This window comes from Ovis canadensis, chromosome 4 (genome assembly GCF_042477335.2).
Source record: "Ovis canadensis isolate MfBH-ARS-UI-01 breed Bighorn chromosome 4, ARS-UI_OviCan_v2, whole genome shotgun sequence".
NCBI lineage: Eukaryota > Metazoa > Chordata > Mammalia > Artiodactyla > Bovidae > Ovis > Ovis canadensis.
The window spans coordinates 113,709,436-113,727,508 of NC_091248.1; the positions used below are offsets into that span (position 1 = coordinate 113,709,436).

At 39.3% G+C, this 18,073-nt stretch overlaps 1 protein-coding gene across 5 annotated transcripts in view; it reads left to right on the top strand.

Annotated features, from left to right (window-relative positions):
* The window catches only part of AGBL3 (AGBL carboxypeptidase 3), a 103,977-nt gene that overhangs the window by 12,102 nt on the left and 73,802 nt on the right, over positions 1 to 18,073 (top strand). The window contains exon 4 of one of the 5 annotated variants that reach the window (XM_069588443.1): positions 2,249 to 2,434. The exons of the other annotated variants lie outside the window; for them this stretch is intronic. Within the exon in view, the coding sequence (XP_069444544.1) occupies positions 2,249 to 2,434 (186 nt within the window). The remainder of the gene's footprint in view (positions 1 to 2,248; positions 2,435 to 18,073) is intronic. 5 annotated transcript variants of the gene reach the window in all.

Here is an 18,073-nt window from a genome sequence, read left to right on the forward strand (position 1 = left end):
GTCCACCTTGACGTTTCTTTAAATAATTAGTCCTTTAAATGCAACTACAATATGATTCAAATTTTAATTTTCCTAAACATTATGTTTTGGAAATACATCCTTATGTAAAATGAAGTACGCCTGTGTGAAGAGTTTCTATAATAAAGTCATTCATTTGCAAACGTACATGTATATGACCATCTTGATGTATACTTGATTTTTTAAATTTTTACTCTGTTTTAGAGTACTTTCAAATATACATTAAAATATTTCTTCTAAATATTCACATATCAGAGATATTCTGAAATTGAAGATAAGGTTTTTATCTCTATTTGATCATTTTCACCACCATCCTAAAACAGATCTTCCTTTTTGAGATAACCACTGTTCTCAGTTTGGTATGTACCCTTCTAGACCTTTGTCTTTTCATTTGTATACATACCTATACCCATACTCATAGAAAATTTATAGTACTATTTTGCAGACTTCTTCCCCCACATTTTTCTCTTTAAAATTTTGCCTATCTGTTGGAAGAAAGACGGTAACTCACTATTTTAGCTAACGTTTTCTTGATTGCTACAGAAATTGAGAATTGTTTCCTATGCTTGAGTATTTATATTCTACCTTGTTATGAATTGCCCATTCATAATGATTCTTTGTTAACTTTGTTTACATTGTTTCTGTTACTTAGAATTATTTTGATGTTAAATTTGTTGTTACTTATTTATGGCTCTTTATTTTTATACCTGTTTAAAAGCTACAAAGACCTTCTCTATGCCAAGATCATGAATATCATCTTCTAAATTTCCTCTAAGTCCTTTTACCTACTTGTTTGAATTTTTATATTTAATTTCTGTATGAATTTACAAAATAGTGAGAGGTACAAATCTAATTTTATTTTCTTAGTCATAAATTGGTACCTTGTCATTTTTGAGTCATACTGTAAATTAGACAAAATATCCTCTATTCACACAGTGGAATGCTAGATGGTTAATAACTGTTGGATAAATGGATCCAAGTAAAAGTTCTGAGAAGTAGCAAGGGAAGGTATTATTATCCCTTATTTGCATATAGTAAGATTTATGTTCAAAGAGGCTGATTGGCCAACCAAAATCATATAAAAACAGAGTGGTAGAATAGAACTCAGTTTGTCTGACTCCTAGTCCAATTGATATATCTGCTGCTGCTGCTACTAAGTTGCTTCAGTCATGTCCGACTCTGTGCGACCCCATAGACGGCAGCCCATTAGGCTCCTCTGTCCACAGGAGTCTCCAGGCAAGAATACTGGAGTGGGTTGCCATTGGTATATCTGCTATTGTACAAAAAATAGCCAAAAATTAAATCTAAAAACCCACATTTCAGAGGTGAAAGAGCAAAGAAGTCAGTGAGAAAAAATGGAGAACCAAGTATGTGGAAAACAGAAGAAAACTAGGAAGTGTAGCATCATTAAAAAAACAAGGGAACAGAGCTTAAAGAGGTATGATTATCAACATCACATTGATGGTCCATAATTATCCCATAAAAAGATGGCCACTGCATTACCTACTTGGAACAACCTCGTACTTTATGCAAATATGTTCCTGGGGTTATATCACATAATGACCCTGAAATGAGAATTGAGAAGTTGTATCAGAGTTCACTTGCAAGCTCTGAGAATATAGTTCTAGTAGGTGGTCAGGAATTAAGGTCAGTGTGTGTCTTTTAATGCATTAAACAAATGTTGCAGCCCTGGTGGCTCAGAGGTTAAAGCGTCTGCCTGCACCTGCCCGCATTGCGGGAGACCTGGGTTTGATTCCCGGGTCGGGAAGATCCCCTGGAGGAAGAAATGGCAACCCACTCCAGTATTCTTGCCTGGAAAATCCCATGGACAGAGGAGCTGCTGGGCTGCAGTCCACGGGGTCACAAAGAATCGGACACGACTGAGCGACTTCACTTCACTTCACTTCAGTTTGATTAAGTTTAAGAAGGCTTAACCATAGACAGTTTGCTAGAAAAATTGTAAGAAACAGGTATTTTGGGGGTAGCAGTGAGAATTTAGCATAAATTAATAGCATATAAGGCCAACAGATATTTTCTAGCTATTGCGAAAATTATTTTAAAATTTCATTAATCTTTTATTTTTTTAAATGCCATGAAATATAACATTTTATAACAATATCCACAAGTATTCATAAATTAATGTTATTAGAAAAAAGACTATGTAAAATAATTATAGGAATTGGGGTTTATCCTTCTTATCACTCATGATTGTGTTTGAATCCTTTTTCAGCTGACTCTATTAGTGACCCATTTTTCCCCCGGACTACACAGATACTATTGGAATATCAGCTAGGGAGATGGGTGCCACGTCTTCGTAAACCACGAGATTTATATGGTGTCTCGTCTTCTGGTCCGCTGAGCCCAACACGGTGGCCATACCACTGTGAGGTCATTGATGAAAAAATCGAACATATTGGTATGTTCTTAGCAAGTTTTGGGGATTCAAACATTGGCAGACTTACTGTGCCAAACCTGACTTCAGTAAAAACACTCTTGGTATTAAATAGTATGTTCCAGCAGAAATATAACACAAACCATGTATATAATTTATAATTTTTTGGTAGCTAAACATTTAAAAAGATAAAGTGAAATCGACTTCAAAATATATTTTATTTATTCCAAATATATTTAAAATATTTTGCATTTTTTAATGTGAAGTCTTTGAACTCTAGTCTATATTTATACTTACTTTTCAATTCAATTCCATTTTTTCCACATCCTCGTCAACACTATCTTTTGGTTTTTGGATAATAGCCAAAAAGTAGTCAACTTAAAAAAGTAGTCACAACCTAGAAGGTGAGAGTTTTGCTTTATTTGGTGGGAATTTTTTAGGACTTCAGGCTCGGGAGACAGCATCTCTAGTAACCCTGAGACAGCTGTTCCAAGAAATCAGGGGGAGGAGTCTGCTTATATAGAAGTTTGCAGCAAGGGGCAGGTAGTCTAAACATCAAAAGATTATTGTTAATTAAGGAAAACCAGATTATTTCAAGAAATTTAGCACTTTTCTATGTATGGGCTTAGTGAGATCATTTTCTTACTGAAATTCTATGTATGGGCTTACTGAAATCATTTTTATATTGAAATCATTTTCTAAGTCTGGGCTTATTGATATCACTCCTTTCTTATGCATCTCAGCTATCTGGGGCCAGCATCCTGCAATTTGATTACTCAAATCCTTAGTTCCTCGCTGTGACATCGTTGTGAATTGATAGGGCAGAAAATACTCCATTTCTCCATACCATCCTAACATGTATAAGATGATGTCTTACTGTGGCTTTGATTTTCAATTCTCCAAAGATTTTTGATGTTGACAATGCAATCTTTATCAAAATTTTACAATGGTATTTTTTTATAGAAATAATAAACAACTCTAAATTCAGATGGAACCACAAAAGGCCATACATAGACATATCAGTCTTGAGAAAGAAGAACAAAGCTGTAGACATCACACATTCTGATTTCAAAATATATTACCAAAAAACTACAGTAACCAAAACAGTATGTCACTGGCATAAGGACACAAATACAGGCCTATGGAACAGAATTGTTGTTGTTTAGTTACTAAGTCATGTCTAACTCTTTGCGACTCCATGGACTATAGCCTGTCAGGCTCTTCTGTCCATGGGATTTCCCAGGCAAGAATACTGGAGTGGGTTGCCATTTCCTTCCTCCAGGGGATCTTCCCCACCCAGGAATCAAACTTGTGTCTCCTGTATTGGCAGGCAGATTCAGACTCCAGAAATAAATCCATGCATATATGCCAACTGATATTTAATAAGAGTGCCAAGAATCCACAATGGGGGAGAGAGAGTCTATTTAAAAATGTTGAGAAAATTGGATGTCAACATGCAAAGTAATGAAATTGGGACTTTATCTTATAAAAAATCAACTTAAAACAGACTAAAGACAAACTTAAGGTCTGAAACTGTAAAACTGCTAGAAAAAAAGGAGGAGGAAGCTTCATGACATTGTTCTTGGCAGTGATATCATGGGTATGACAGGAAAAACACAGGCAACAAAAGCAAAAAGAGACAAATGGAAATATACATCAAACTAAAAAGCTTCTGCACACAAAGGAAATAATCAAAATAGTGAAAAGGCAGCTTGTGGAATGAGGAAAAATATTTGCAAAACATATCTGATAAGGGTTAATCCCTTGTGGCTGAACTGGTAAAGAATCTGCCTGCAATGTGGAAGACCTGGGTTTGATCCCTGGGTTGGGAAGGAGGCTACCCACTCCAGTATTCTGGCCTGGAGAATTCCATGCAGAGAGTAGGACACAACTGAGCGACTTTCGCATCACAAAATCTCTAAAATATATAAGAATTGCTGTAGCTTAATAAGAGAATAATAACCAGACTAAAAAAGATGGGCTAAGAATTTAAATAGAAATACAAATGAACAATAAGTATATTTACTGATTTTTATGTGAACTGTTTGATAAAAATACTTTGCCCATTTTGTTATTGGTTGTACTTTTCCTTTTCTTGGTCTGTAAATGCTACCTACATATTCAGGAGGTTGGCTTGCAGCTAATGCTGCTAAGTCGCTTCAGTCGTGTTCGACTCTGTGTGACCCCATAGACGGCAGCCCGCCAGGCTCCTACATCCAGGCAAGGGTACTGGAGTGGGCTGGCTTACTATGTCATAGACCTGGCATTCTTTTCTTCTTAGTTTGTCACTTTATCATTCAGAAAATTTTAATTTTTATATAATCAGTATGTCTACTGTTTTTCCATGACTTCTGGGTTTTGAAATTCTCATGTCTCTCTCAACACTTTTTTGGTTGTTTTTTCACAGAGTGCCAGGCTAGGCTCCCTGTGTTATACAGCAACTTCTTACCAGCTATCTGAGAAAGATTGAAGGCAGGAGGAGAAGGGGATGACAGAGGATGAGATGGTTGGATGGCATCACTGACTCAATGCACATGAGTTTGAATACGGTCCAGGAGTTGGTGATGGACAGGGAAGCCTGGCTTGCTGCAATCCATGGGGTCGCAAAGTCGGACACGACTGAGCAACTGAACTGAACTGAACTGAATGGCTAGTATATTTCAAAAGCAATTCAGATTAATAGTCAGTGGGATCTGGTTGTCATGATTCCTAAGATAATGGTTATTAGGATGATGATAATGTGATGGGATTTATTAGTACAGGAAGGGTATAAACCAACATTTTAGGGATGGGCCTAATGGCTCATTTAGCTGACTTTCCTATAGAATATGGTATTATATGGTAGCAGAAAGAATTTTGAGTTCTTAAGGGTAGGTTCAATTCCTATGATTCTAAAGTTAAGAGAATTTAAACCTCTATTTACTATCAAAGTGACTTTTATCAGACATACTTCTTATGTTTATGGAGGGATGGTTGGTACTGTAGAAGCCTGATATTATAATAATATAATGAGACGTGTCATATGATTTGGACTAGCATTACATGGCATCACGAACTCAATGGACATGAGTTAGAGCTATTCTGGGAGATATTGAAGGACAGGGAAGCCTGTTGTGCTGCAGTTCATGGGTTTGCAAAGAATTGGACACAACTTAGCAACTGAACAACAACAACAAGCGTTAGTAGTATGAAATTTTTTTTCCAAATTCATAGGAAAAGATTGTTAGTGATAGTGTTCTGATAATGAAGTTGGTTGTGTATAGATCTGGTATATAGGGCTATGGAGTGCTCCTAGCAACAGGATTATTGTAAAAATGTTTATTCTGATAATGTCTGCTTAAGAAAAATACAACAAACGTACCTGCTGCATATTCTGTGTTGAAACCTGATACAAGTTCAGAGTTTTCTGTTAAGTCAAAAAAAAGCTCAGTTAGTTTCTGCTAGAGTGGAAATAAATCATATAACTAGGGGTCATGATGGGAAGATTATTTGTAAATGTTCTTGTGATGAGGGTTTTAAGGGTGAAAGATCTATTTATTAAGAGAACCTATAACAGAATAATTACTAGTGTTGCTTCATATGAAATTGTGCTGCTGCTCATCAGGCAGCACAATTAGTAAGTATTTTGAGTTGGAAGCCCATCCAGCTCATAAGGTGGAGTTTACAGCTAGGCTTTATATAACTATAAATAATACTTCTGAAAGTGAAGTGAAAGTGAAGTCACTCAGTTGTGTACGACTCTTTGCGACCCGCGGACTGTAGCCCACCAAGCTCCTCCATCCATGGGATTCTCCAGGCGAGAATACTGGAGTGAGTTGCCATTTCCTTCTCTAGGGGATCTTCCTGACCCAGGGATTGAACCCAGGTCTCCCATATTGCAGGCAGACGCTTTAGCCTCTGCACCAACAGGGAAGCCCTTAAATACAAGAATACAGTCTCTCAGAAAACCTATAGAGACACAGAACTTCAGATCCAAGTACTAACATCAAAGATTTCAAGGGAGGAAAGGAAGCCAGGTTGAAAGAAGAAGGGGGAGGAGGCAGGGGCGAGGGGGAGTGAAAGGGATGGCCTTACAGATGTCTCCTGCCACCTACAGATACCCAGGTGTTATGGGACTTTTCCCTGAGCCTCCAGAGACGGGAGGACCAGAACTCGACCCTACCAGAAATCAGACCAGACCAGAACCAGAATTCGAGTTCTCTGCCAAGAGGAGGTGATCAGTCTCCAATCCTCAGCTCAGGCTGAGGGCCCTTTGACCAGATTCCTGCGTCCAGGACTGAGGGACTAAAACGGAAGGATAGGAAGGGTTAAGGAGAGGAAAGAGAGAGGGAAGGGGAGAGAGGTCAACAAAGTCTCTTGTTCCTTACCAGTCGGGGCACTCTAGCCAGTTGTCTGCATCAGGAGGAGACCAGGGACAAAAGGGTTCCTGTTGTGGCCACTGGTCTGGTCCATTGGCAGGCAAGCTGGCCCCTGAGTACCCCAAGTGGCAGGATGTCAGTCTCAGCAAAGAAGAGTCCCCACCAGAGTCGCCATTTGTTGCAGGAAGAGGGACCCCTTTCAGGGCCCAAAACTGGGCTCTTGTCTAATACTCGGAAATGAATTGTCCAAGGAGACACGTGCTCACAAAGCAAGAGATTTTATTGGGAAAGGGCACCTGGGTGGAGAGCAGTAGGGTAAGGAAACCCAGGAGAACTGCTCTCCTAGACTTATATTAATGAGGGGGTAGGGTATAGCTAGGGGGATTCACATGATTCGGGTTAGAGTTAGGGCTACGATTGGTACAAATGATGAATATGGAAATGGAGGGTTCAGCTGGTCATAGTGGTTCCTTAATGAATAAAATGACTGTTCAGCAGTGGGTTGTAATAGACCATATGGTCCTGTGATAGTTGACCCTTTTCAGTTGCATATAACCTAAAATTTTTCATTCAGTTAATGTTAGGAATGCTATGACTGAAAGAAGAGGATAATAAGTATTAAGATATTAATTATAACAGTTTGTTAGGGAGAAGATTTGAATCTCTGGCTATAAAGGTTTAAGTTTTATGCAATTTCTGGGTTCTGCCACCTTAACAAACCCTGGTCTTGGGTAGATGTTTTGTATCTGTTAAGTTGAGACTGTGTCATTAACTAGTTTTAACATAGTTTTTAAAGTAGACCTTATTTCTCTTGTTCTTTCATAAAGTCGCTCAGTCATGCCCGACTCTTAGCGACCCCATGGACTGCAGCCTACCAGGCTTCTCCGTCCGTGGGATTTTCCAGGCAAGAGTACTGGAGTGGGTTGCCATTGCCTTCTTCTCCATACTGAAAGAAGTATATAATAAAAACCAACTGGATTACTTCAGTCTGAACTCAGAGATGACAGAAGATGAGATGGTTGGATGGCATCACTGACTCAGTGGACATGAGTTTGAGCAAACTCCGGGAGTTGGTGATGGACAGGGAAGTCTGGCGTGCTGCAGTCCATGGGGTCGCAAAGAGTTGGACACGACTGAGGGACTGAACTGAACTCAGATCATGTAGGATTTTAGTTGTTGAACAAATGAACCTTTAATGGTGGTTACACCATTGGGGTGTCCTGATCCAACATCAAGGTTGTAAACCCTTGTATTGTTTATACTAGTTATATCAAGCCTGGCTGTAAACATCAAGGTCGATATGAACTCTGGAATAGGATTGTACTGTTATCCCTAAGCTTAAATTTTTGCATCAGTAAGTCATAATATGTTTTGACTGGTAAGTCTAGACTTTCAACCCTTAGAGGCTTTTTTGTTCTCCAAGGTCACCCCAACCAAAATTGTCCACCGGTATAAATTTTTGTTATCTCTCGGTGGCTTAGTTATTTTTGTTGTTGTTGATAAAGCTCCATAAGACCTTCTCATCTTGTTTTGTTATTCCTGTTTCTTCACAGGAAGGTCAGTTTCAGTGATTGAAACTAAGAGACAGTAAAACCCTCATGTGGCCATTCATACAAGTCCTTATTTAGAGAACAAATGATTATGCTACCTTGGCCTGATCAGGATGTTAATGGTTGTCACTGGGCAGGCAGTGCCTCTAACACTGGTTATGCTAGAGGTGATGTTTGGTCAACAGTCAGGGTTTGTGTTTGTCAAGTTCCTTTTACTTTTTTAAAATCTTACCTTGGGTGCCTGCCTGTATTGGATTAACAGTGTGTTTGATAAGTAGTTTAATGTTGAGTTTTATTAATATTTATTTACTGTTAATTATCAGTATATTTTTACTGATGTAAACTTATGCAAGGAAAAATACTTCTTGTTACTCATATTAACATTGTTGCCTCTATTAGTGAATAGATTAGTCCAATATAAATCTAGGAGTTGATTTGCTTGTTACTGATTATTGACATAAAATTATTTTTGAGCTTTAGTACTTTCTTAATTGCCGGCTGTTTTTGAACAGCAACTATGGAGTTGCTTATTTTTACTTTCTAGATAAGTCTGTACCCATTTCTAAAAAGCTATACCTTTTTTAGACTAACATTTAAAAATACATTAAAACTTATAAAAGATTTTTAGTAATTTTTAAAGTTGAACTAAAATTATTTTCCTGAACAACTAGCTGTCACCCTGCTTGTTAGAATCTTCTCACTACTTTGCTACATAGATGAGTTTGTTTTAATAAACTGTTCATAAGTAGCTCATCTTGTTTTGGGATATTTAACTTAAGTTCTCTTTGTTAATGCTTGCTAGTTAAATCATTATGTGAAAGGTACAAGGGGTAAACTTTGTTTTTTTGTTACTTTTTAGGCTTCTTTCATCACTCCCTATTTTCTCTATAGCGCCAGAAGTTATTAAGTTTCTATCTCCTACACTTTGAATGTTGAATGAATATTTTAGTTTGCTTATACTAGTAGAATAGAGAAGGGTATTGGGCTAGATTTAATTCAGAGTATTCATAAATTATGAAATGGCCTACGTGTAAACTGGGTGCATTATTTAAGCTATGCTTTGATTTATCCAAGCACACTTTCCAGTATGCTTTCTTTGTTACGTCTTGTCTCCTCTCATATGATTAGTATTTGCTATTAGATTATAGGAAGTTATTACAATACTTGAGGAGGGTGATGGTTGATGTGTGCATGCTTCATGGCCTTATTCAGTTTAAGTACTCTATTCTTAATTTACTACTAAATCCTCCTTTGGTTTTTTGCTTTCATAAAAAATGTTCGTTTGGTGAACATAAACTCTTGAAGTAAAAAATGTAGCTCATTTTTTCCAATTCCGTAAGTTACACCTTGGCCTAATGTTTTTATTTATAACAATTATGCTTACCTTTGCCCCTTTTTAGGGTTTGCTAAAGATAGTGGTATATAGTCTGCATTAGCAAGGGTTGGTGAGGTTTATCGGGCTTTATCAGTTACAGAACAGGCTCTTTTAGAGGAGTGAGAAGCGCCACCAAGTCATTTGAGTTTTGAGCTGTTGCTAGTAGTACTGCTCTGGCGTGTAATTTTGTTCCTGTAATTATTTGGGTTTAGGACTAAGCATAGTGGGGTATCTGATCCCAATTTGGGTCTTAGCTGTTGTGTAATCAGGAAATAATAAAGTCACTTTCGTAGTCTCTTTTTATTTTAGTTACAGCTTTTTATGGCTTAATTAAAACTTTGTTTTATATTACTCTTTAATATGCTTTACACCATATTTCTGTTAATTTGGGTTAATCATTATGACCACAGTGGCTGGTATGAGATTTACCAACCCTGTTAGTATAACTTAGTTGAATTTTTGTTTCCAGCTTAATTTTTGTCACTGCTGCTTCCTGTAGGTGTGGTTAAGCAAGCTGTTATGAGCTACTAATGTTAGTGTGCTTGATGCCTGCATTGTGTAATTTTATTAAAACTAATAGACTGGGACAAAACCTGTATGTTTATAGAGTTAGTGATCTAGGCGATTTCAGTGCCTCGCTTTCAGGCTTTAAGCTACATTTACATGTTGTAATATACTGAAATAACATGTATATAATTGTTTTATGTGATTTATGTTAGATTTAGTGTTAGAATTTTGACTAAAATGGTTGTCTAGGGATCTAGGAGATGTCTGTCTATATAAATGGCGAATATCTAAGTAGTTTATTGGTACGATTGGGGTTTATTTTCTTGATCTGTCTATTCTCAGTGGACATGAGTTTGAGCAAATTCCAGGAGATAGTGAAGGGCAGGGAAGCCTGGTATGCTACTGTCCACGGGGTTGCAAAGAGTTGGACACGACTGAGTGACTGAACAACAGCAACAATCTTGTGTATTAAGCTGTCTTTGTATTGTGTAGATGGCCAAGTTCTATGTATTTGTATATTTTTGCCTTGTTTGGGGGTTTGACAGGGCATTATGGGCATATAGAGCATGGGATTTAGTGGGGTGTAGATTGCGTGTTCAAAGCAGAGACATTACTTTGCCGACTAAGGTCCGTCTAGTCAAGGCTATGGTTTTTCCTGTGGTCATGTATGGATGTGAGAGTTGGACTGTGAAGAAGGCTGAGCACCGAAGAATTGATGCTTTTGAACAGTGGTGTTGGAGAAGACTCTTGAGAGTCCCTTGGACTGCAAGGAGATCCGACCAGTCCATCCTGAAGGAGTTCAGCCCTGGGATTTCTTTGGAAGGAATGATGCTAAAGCTGAAGCTCCAGTACTTTGGCCACCTCATGCGAAGAGTTGACTCATTGGAAAAGACTCTGATGCTGGGAGGGATTGGGGGCAGGAGGAGAAGGGGACGACAGAGGATGAGATGGCTGGATGGCATCACTGACTTGATGGACATGAGTCTGAGTGAACTCCAGGAGTTGGTGATGAACAGGGAAGCCTGGCGTGCTGCAGTTCATGGGGCTGCAAAGAGTCGGACAAGACTGAGCGACTGAACTGAAGAGGGGTTTGTTAAACAGATACATTACCTATTCACATGTTCATATGTATGTATGTGTATGTGTATGTGCACATACATGTATGTTTGTCTGCATTTATCTTTATGTACTATAACCATTGATTGAATAATACCTTATGGTTGATGATGCTAATAATAATATTCAATAATATTCAATTAAAGTCCAGCTACAGTTTTTTTTTTTACTGTGTCAAGGCCTCAGAAAGCCATAGCTGGGTCATACCTTCTCTTAAAAGTTAAAAAATACCAAATACATGAAATCACAGATATGTGTGAAACATGGGATGATAGTCCTTAGTCCACTGAGATATCTTATTAAAGAGGAGAGAGTGGGTGACTTTAGGTGAGATGGTCCTGAAGTAAGACCCAGGTGCCTGATAAGTTAATAGAAACCCATAAGTTACGGGCCTGGAGCAAGACGAGGGATATCTTCAGTTCAGTTCAGTTCAGTCGCTCAGTCGTGTCCGACTCTTTGTGACCCCATGAATCGCAGCACGCCAGGCCTCCCTGTCCATCACCATCTCCCAGAGTTCAGTCAAACTCACTTCCATCGAGTCCGTGATGCCATCCAGCCATCTCATCCTCGGTCGTCCCCTTCTCCTCCTGCCCCCAGTCCCTCCCAGCATCAGAGTCTTTTCCAATGAGTCAACTCTTCGCATGAGGTGGCCAAAGTACCAGAGCTTCAGCTTTAGCATCATTTCTTCCAAAGAAATCCCAGGGTTGATCTCCTTCAGAATGGACTGGTTGGATCTCCTTGCAGCCCAAGGGACTCTCAAGAGTCTTCTCCAACACCACTGTTCAAAAGCATCGATTCTTCGGTGCTCAGCCTTCTTCACAGTCCAACTCTCACATCCATACATGACCACAGGAAAAACCATAGCCTTGACTAGACGGACCTTTGTCGGCAAAGTAATGTCTCTGCTTTTGAATATACTGTCTAGGTTGGTCATAACTTTTCTTCCAAGGAGTAAGCCTCTTAATTTCATGGCTGCAGTCACCATCTGCAGTGATTTTGGAGCCCCCAAAAATAAAGTCTGACACTGTTTCCACTGTTTCCCCATCTATTTCCCATGAAGTGATGGGACCAGATGCCATGATCTTCGTTTTCTGAATGTTGAGCTTTAAGCCAGCTTTTTCACTCTCCTCTTTCACTTTCATCAAGAGGCTTTTTAGTTCCTCTTCACTTTCTGCCATAAGGGTGGTGTCATCTGCATATCTGAGGTTATTGATATTTCTCCCGGCAATCTTGATTCCAGCTTGTGCTTCTTCCAGTCTAGCGTTTCTCATGATGTACTCTGCATAGAAGTTAAATAAGCAGGGTGACAATATACAGCCCTGATGCACTCCTTTTCCTATTTGGAACCAGTCTGTTGTTCCATGTCCAGTTCTAACTGTTGCTTCCTTACCTGCATACAGATTTCTCAAGAGGCAGGTTAGGTGGTCTGGTATTCCCAACTCTTTCAGAATTTTCCACAGTTTATTGTGATCCACACAGTCAGAAGCTTTGGCATAGTCAAAAAAGCAGAAATAGATGTTTCTCTGGAACTCTCTTGCTTTTTCCATGGTCCAGTGGATGTTGGCAATTTGCTCTCTGGTTCCTCTGCCTTTTCTAAAACCAGCTTGAACATCAGGGAGTTCACTGTTCACGTATTGCTGAAGCCTGGCTTGGAGAATTTTGAGCATTACTTTACTAGCATGTGAGATGAGTGCAATTGTGCAGTAGTTTGAGCATTCTTTTGCATTGCCTTTCTTTGGAATTTGAATGAAAACTGACCTTTTCCAGTCCTGTGGCCACTGCTGAGTTTTCCAAATTTGCTGACATATTGCGTGCAGCACTTTCACAGCATCATCTTTCAGGATTTGAAAGAGCTCAACTTGAATTCCATCACCTCCACTAGCTTTGTTCGTTGTGATGCTTTCTGAGGCCCACTTGACTTCACATTCCAAGATGTCTGGCTCTAGATTAGTGATCACATCATCATGATTATCTGGGTCATGAAGATCTTTTTTGTACAGTTCTTCTGTGTATTCTTGCCACCTCTTCTTAATATCTTCAGCTTCTGTTAGGTCCATACCATTTCTGTCCTTTATCGAGCCCATCTTTGCATGAAATGTTCCCTTGGTATCTCTAATTTTCTTGAAGAGATCTCTAGTCTTTCCCATTCTATTGTTTTCCTCTATTTCTTTGCATTGATTGCTGAAGAAGGCTTTCTTATCTCTTCTTGCTATTCTTTGGAACTCTGCATTCAGATGCTTATATCTTTCCTTTTCTCCTTTGCTTTTTGCCTCTCTTCTTTTCACAGCTATTTGTAAGGCCTCCCCAGACAGCCATTTTGCTTTTTTGCATTTCTTTTCCATGGGGATGGTCTTGATCCCTGTCTCCTGTACAGTGTCATGAACCTCATTCCATAGTTCATCAGGCACTCTATCAGATCTAGGCCTTTAAATCTATTTCTCACTTCCACTGTATAATCATAAGGGATTTGATTTAGGTCATATCTGAATGGTCTAGTGGTTTTCCCTGCTTTCTTCAATTTGAGTCTGAATTTGGTAATAAGGAGTTCATGATCGGAGCCACAGTCAGCTCCTGGTCTTGTTTTTGTTGACTGTATAGAGCTTCTGCATCTTTTGCTGCAAAGAATATAATCAGTCTGATTTCGGTGTTGACCATCTGGTGATGTCCATGTGTAGAGTCTTCTCTTGTGTTGTTGGAAGAGGGTGTTTGCTATGACCAGTGCATTTTCTTGGCAAAACTCTATTAGTCTTTGCCCTGCTTCATTCTGCATTCCAAGGCCAAATTTGCCTGTTACTCCAAGTGTTTCTTGACTTCCTACTTTTGCATTCCAGTCCCCTATAATGAAAAGGACATCGTTTTGGGGTGTTAGTTCTAAAAGGTCTTGTAGGTCTTCATAAAAAAACCATTCAACTTCAGTTTCTTCAGTGTTACTGGTTGGGGCATTGACTTGGATAACTGTGATATTGAATGGTTTGCCTTGGAGACGAACAGAGATCATTCTGTCGTCTTTGAGATTGCATCCAAGTACTGCATTTCAGACTCTTTTGTTGACCATGATGGCTACTCCATTTCTTCTGAGGGATTCCTGCCCGCAGTAGTAGATATAATGGTCATCTGAGTTAAATTCACCCATTCCAGTCCATTTTAGTTCGCTGATTCCTAGAATGTCGACGTTCACCCTTGCCATCTCTTGTTTGAGCACTTCCAATTTGCCTTGATTCATGGACCTGACATTCCAGGTTCCTATGCAGTATTGCCCTTTACAGCATCCGATCTTGCTTCTGTCACCAGTCACATCCACAACTGGGTATTATTTTTGCTTTGGCTCTTTCCCTTCATTCTTTCTGGAGTTATTTCTCCACTGATATCCAGTAGCATATTGGGCACCTAATGACCTAGGGAGTTCCTCTTTTGGTATCCTATCATTTTGCCTTTTCATACTGTTCATGGGGTTCTCAAGACAAGAATACTGAAGTGGCTTGCCATTCCCTTCTCCAGTGGACCACATTCTGTCAGACCTCTCCACCATGACCCGCCCGTCTTGGGTTGTCCCGCAGGCATGGCTTGGTTTCATCAAGTTAGACAAGGCTGTGGTCCTACTGTGATTAGATTGACTAGTTTTCTGTGATTATGGTTTCAGTGTGTCTGCCCTCTGATGCCCTCTTGCAACACCTACCATCTTACTTGGGTTTCTTTTACCTTGGGCGTGGGGTATCTCTTCACGGCTGCTCCAGCAAAGCACAGCCGCTGCTCCTTACCTTGGACGAGGGGACATCTTATTCCATTTATTTCAGAGTAAGTTGTAGCCATTCTTACATTTCACCTCTAAAGTTCAGTCTTTGTGATTCTTTTTTTATTTTGAGCTAAATTCTACATTCAATGAATGTACAAATCTAAGTTTATCTGTCTGTGAATTTTAACAAATGCATGCATCTGTGTAATCCAGACCCCTACCACAGTATACAACGTCATTGCCATCACTTGGAAAACTTAAATACTTAGGTTTGAATTTAACAAAACACCTTTAAGACTTCTATGCTTAAAACTACACAATGCTAATGGAAGGCATCAAAGAAGATGTCAGTAAATCTCAAATACACCATGATCATTGATTGCAAAACCCAATCTAGTAAAGGTGTCAGTTCTTCCCAAATTAATATACAGTTTCCAGGCAATTCCTGTCAAAGCTTTTTGACGATATAGACAGATCTATATGGAAAGGTAAAATAACTAGAATAGTTAAAATAATTTGAAAGGAAGCGTAAAGTGGGAACAATCAGCTTACCCGATTTCAAGACCTTTTTGTAGCTACAGTGGTCACAGCCTTGTGGTATTAGTGAAGGGAGTGAAACAGAACAGAGACTGGATGCTTTTCCGTATAAGATCAAAGACAAGACAAGGATATCTGCTTTTGCCATTCATATACACACATTTGCAGTGTGAATAAGTTTGATCCTTACCTCACACCGTATAAAAATAATTAATTCAAAATGGATGAGGACCTAAATGTAAGAACCAAAACTATAAAGCTTTTAGAAAAAAAAAAACATAGAGCTAATCTTTATGATCTTGGATTTGGCAATGGATTCTTAGTTAGAAGAAGAAAAGTATAAGCAACAGAAGCAAGAAAAATGAATAAACTGGATTTTATCAAAACTTAAAACTTTCATTCTACAAAGGAAACTATCAAAAACAAAAAAGTACAACCTAAAGAATGGAAGAAAATATTTGCAAACAATTATATCTGATAAAGGGCTTGTAAAGAACATATAGAACTCTCATAACTCATAGTAAAAGACAACCCAGTTTAAAAGTGGCAAGGGATCTGAACAGTCATTTCTCTAAAGAAGAACACATGGCCAGTAAACGCATGAAAAGATGTTCATCTTTAGTCACTTGAGTTCAGTTCAGTTCAGTCGCTAAGTCATGTCCGACTCTTTGCAACCCCGTGAATCACAGCACACCAGGCCTCCCTGTCCATCACCAACTCCCGGAGTTCACTCAAACTCATGCCCATCGAGTTGGTGATGCCATCCAGCCATCTCATCCTCGGTCATCCCCTTCTCCTCCTGCCCTCAATCCCTCCCAGCATCAGAGTCTTTTCCAATGAGTCAACTCTTTGCATGAGGTGGCCAAAGTATTGGAGTTTCAGCTTTAGCATCATTCCTTCCAAAGAACACCCAGGACTGATCTCCTCTAGAATGGACTGGTTGGATCTCCTTGCAGTCCATGGGATTCTCAAGAGTCTTCTCCAACACCACAGTTCAAAAGCATCAATTCTTCGGCTCTCGGCTTTCTTCACAATCCAACTCTCACAGCCATACATGACTACTGGAAAAACCATAGCCTTGACTAGACGGACCTTAGTCGGCAAAGTAATGTCTCTGCTTTTGAATATGCTATCTAGGTTGGTCATAACTTTTCTTCCAAGGAGTAAGCGTCTTTTAATTTCATGGCTGCAGTCACCATCTGCAGTGATTTTGGAGCCCCCAAAAATAAAGTCAGCCACTGTTTCACTGTTTCCCCCATCTATTTCCCATGAAGTGATGGGACCAGATGCCATGATCTTCGTTTTCTGAATGTTGAGCTTTAAGCCAACTTTTTCACTCTCCTCTTTCACTTTCATCAAGAGGCTTTTTAGTTCGTCCTCACTTTCTGCCATAAGGGTGGTGTCATCTGCATATCTGAGGTTATTGATATTTCTCCTGGCGATCTTGATTCCAGCTTGTGCTTCATGCAGCCCAGCGTTTCTCATGATGTACTCTGCATAGAAGTTAAATAAGCAGGGTGACAATATACAGCCTTGACGTACTCTTTTTCCTATTTGGAACCAGTCTGTTCCATGTCCAGTTCTAACTGTTGCTTCCTGACCTGCATACAGATTTCTCAAGAGGCAGGTTAGGTGGTCTGGTATTCCCATCTCTTTCAGAATTTTCCACAGTTTATTGTGATCCACACAGTCAAAGGCTTTGGCATAGTCAATAAAACAGAAGTAGATGTTTTTCTGGAACTCTCTTGCTTTTTCCATGATCCAGCAGATGTTGGCAATTTGATCTCTGGTTCCTCTGCCTTTTCTAAAACCAGCTTGAACATCTGGAAGTTCATGGTTCACATATTGTTGAAGCCTGGCTTGGAGAATTTTGAGGATTACTTTACTAGCATGTGAGATGACTGCAATTGTGCGGTAGTTTGAGCATTCTTTTGCATTGCCTTTCTTTGGAATTTGAATGAAAACTGATCTTTTCCAGTCCTATGGCCACTGCTGAGTTTTCCAAATTTGCTGACATATTGCGTGCAGCACTTTCACAGCATCATCTTTCAGGATTTGAAATAGCTCAACTGGAGTTCCATCACCTCCACTAGATTTGTTCGTAGTGATGCTTCCAAGGCCCACTTGACTTCACATTCCAGGATGTCTGGCTCTAGATGAGTGATCATACCATCGTGATTATCTTGGTCATGAGGATCTTTTTTGTACAGTTCTTCTGTGTATTCTTGCCACCTCTTCTTAATATCTTCTGCTTCTGTTAGTCACTAGAGCAGTACAAATTAATATTGCAATGACATACCATTTTACACTCACTAGGCTGACCAGAATAAAAAATCTGATGACAAAGTTGATGTGAAATCAGAATGCTCAAATCTTACAGCTACTTTGGGAAAGTTTGGCACTTCTCTCCAAAGTGTATCAGGGTTCCCATTTGACCCAGCAGTTCCACTCCTGTAATATACCTAAGAGAAATGAAAACATGTGCCC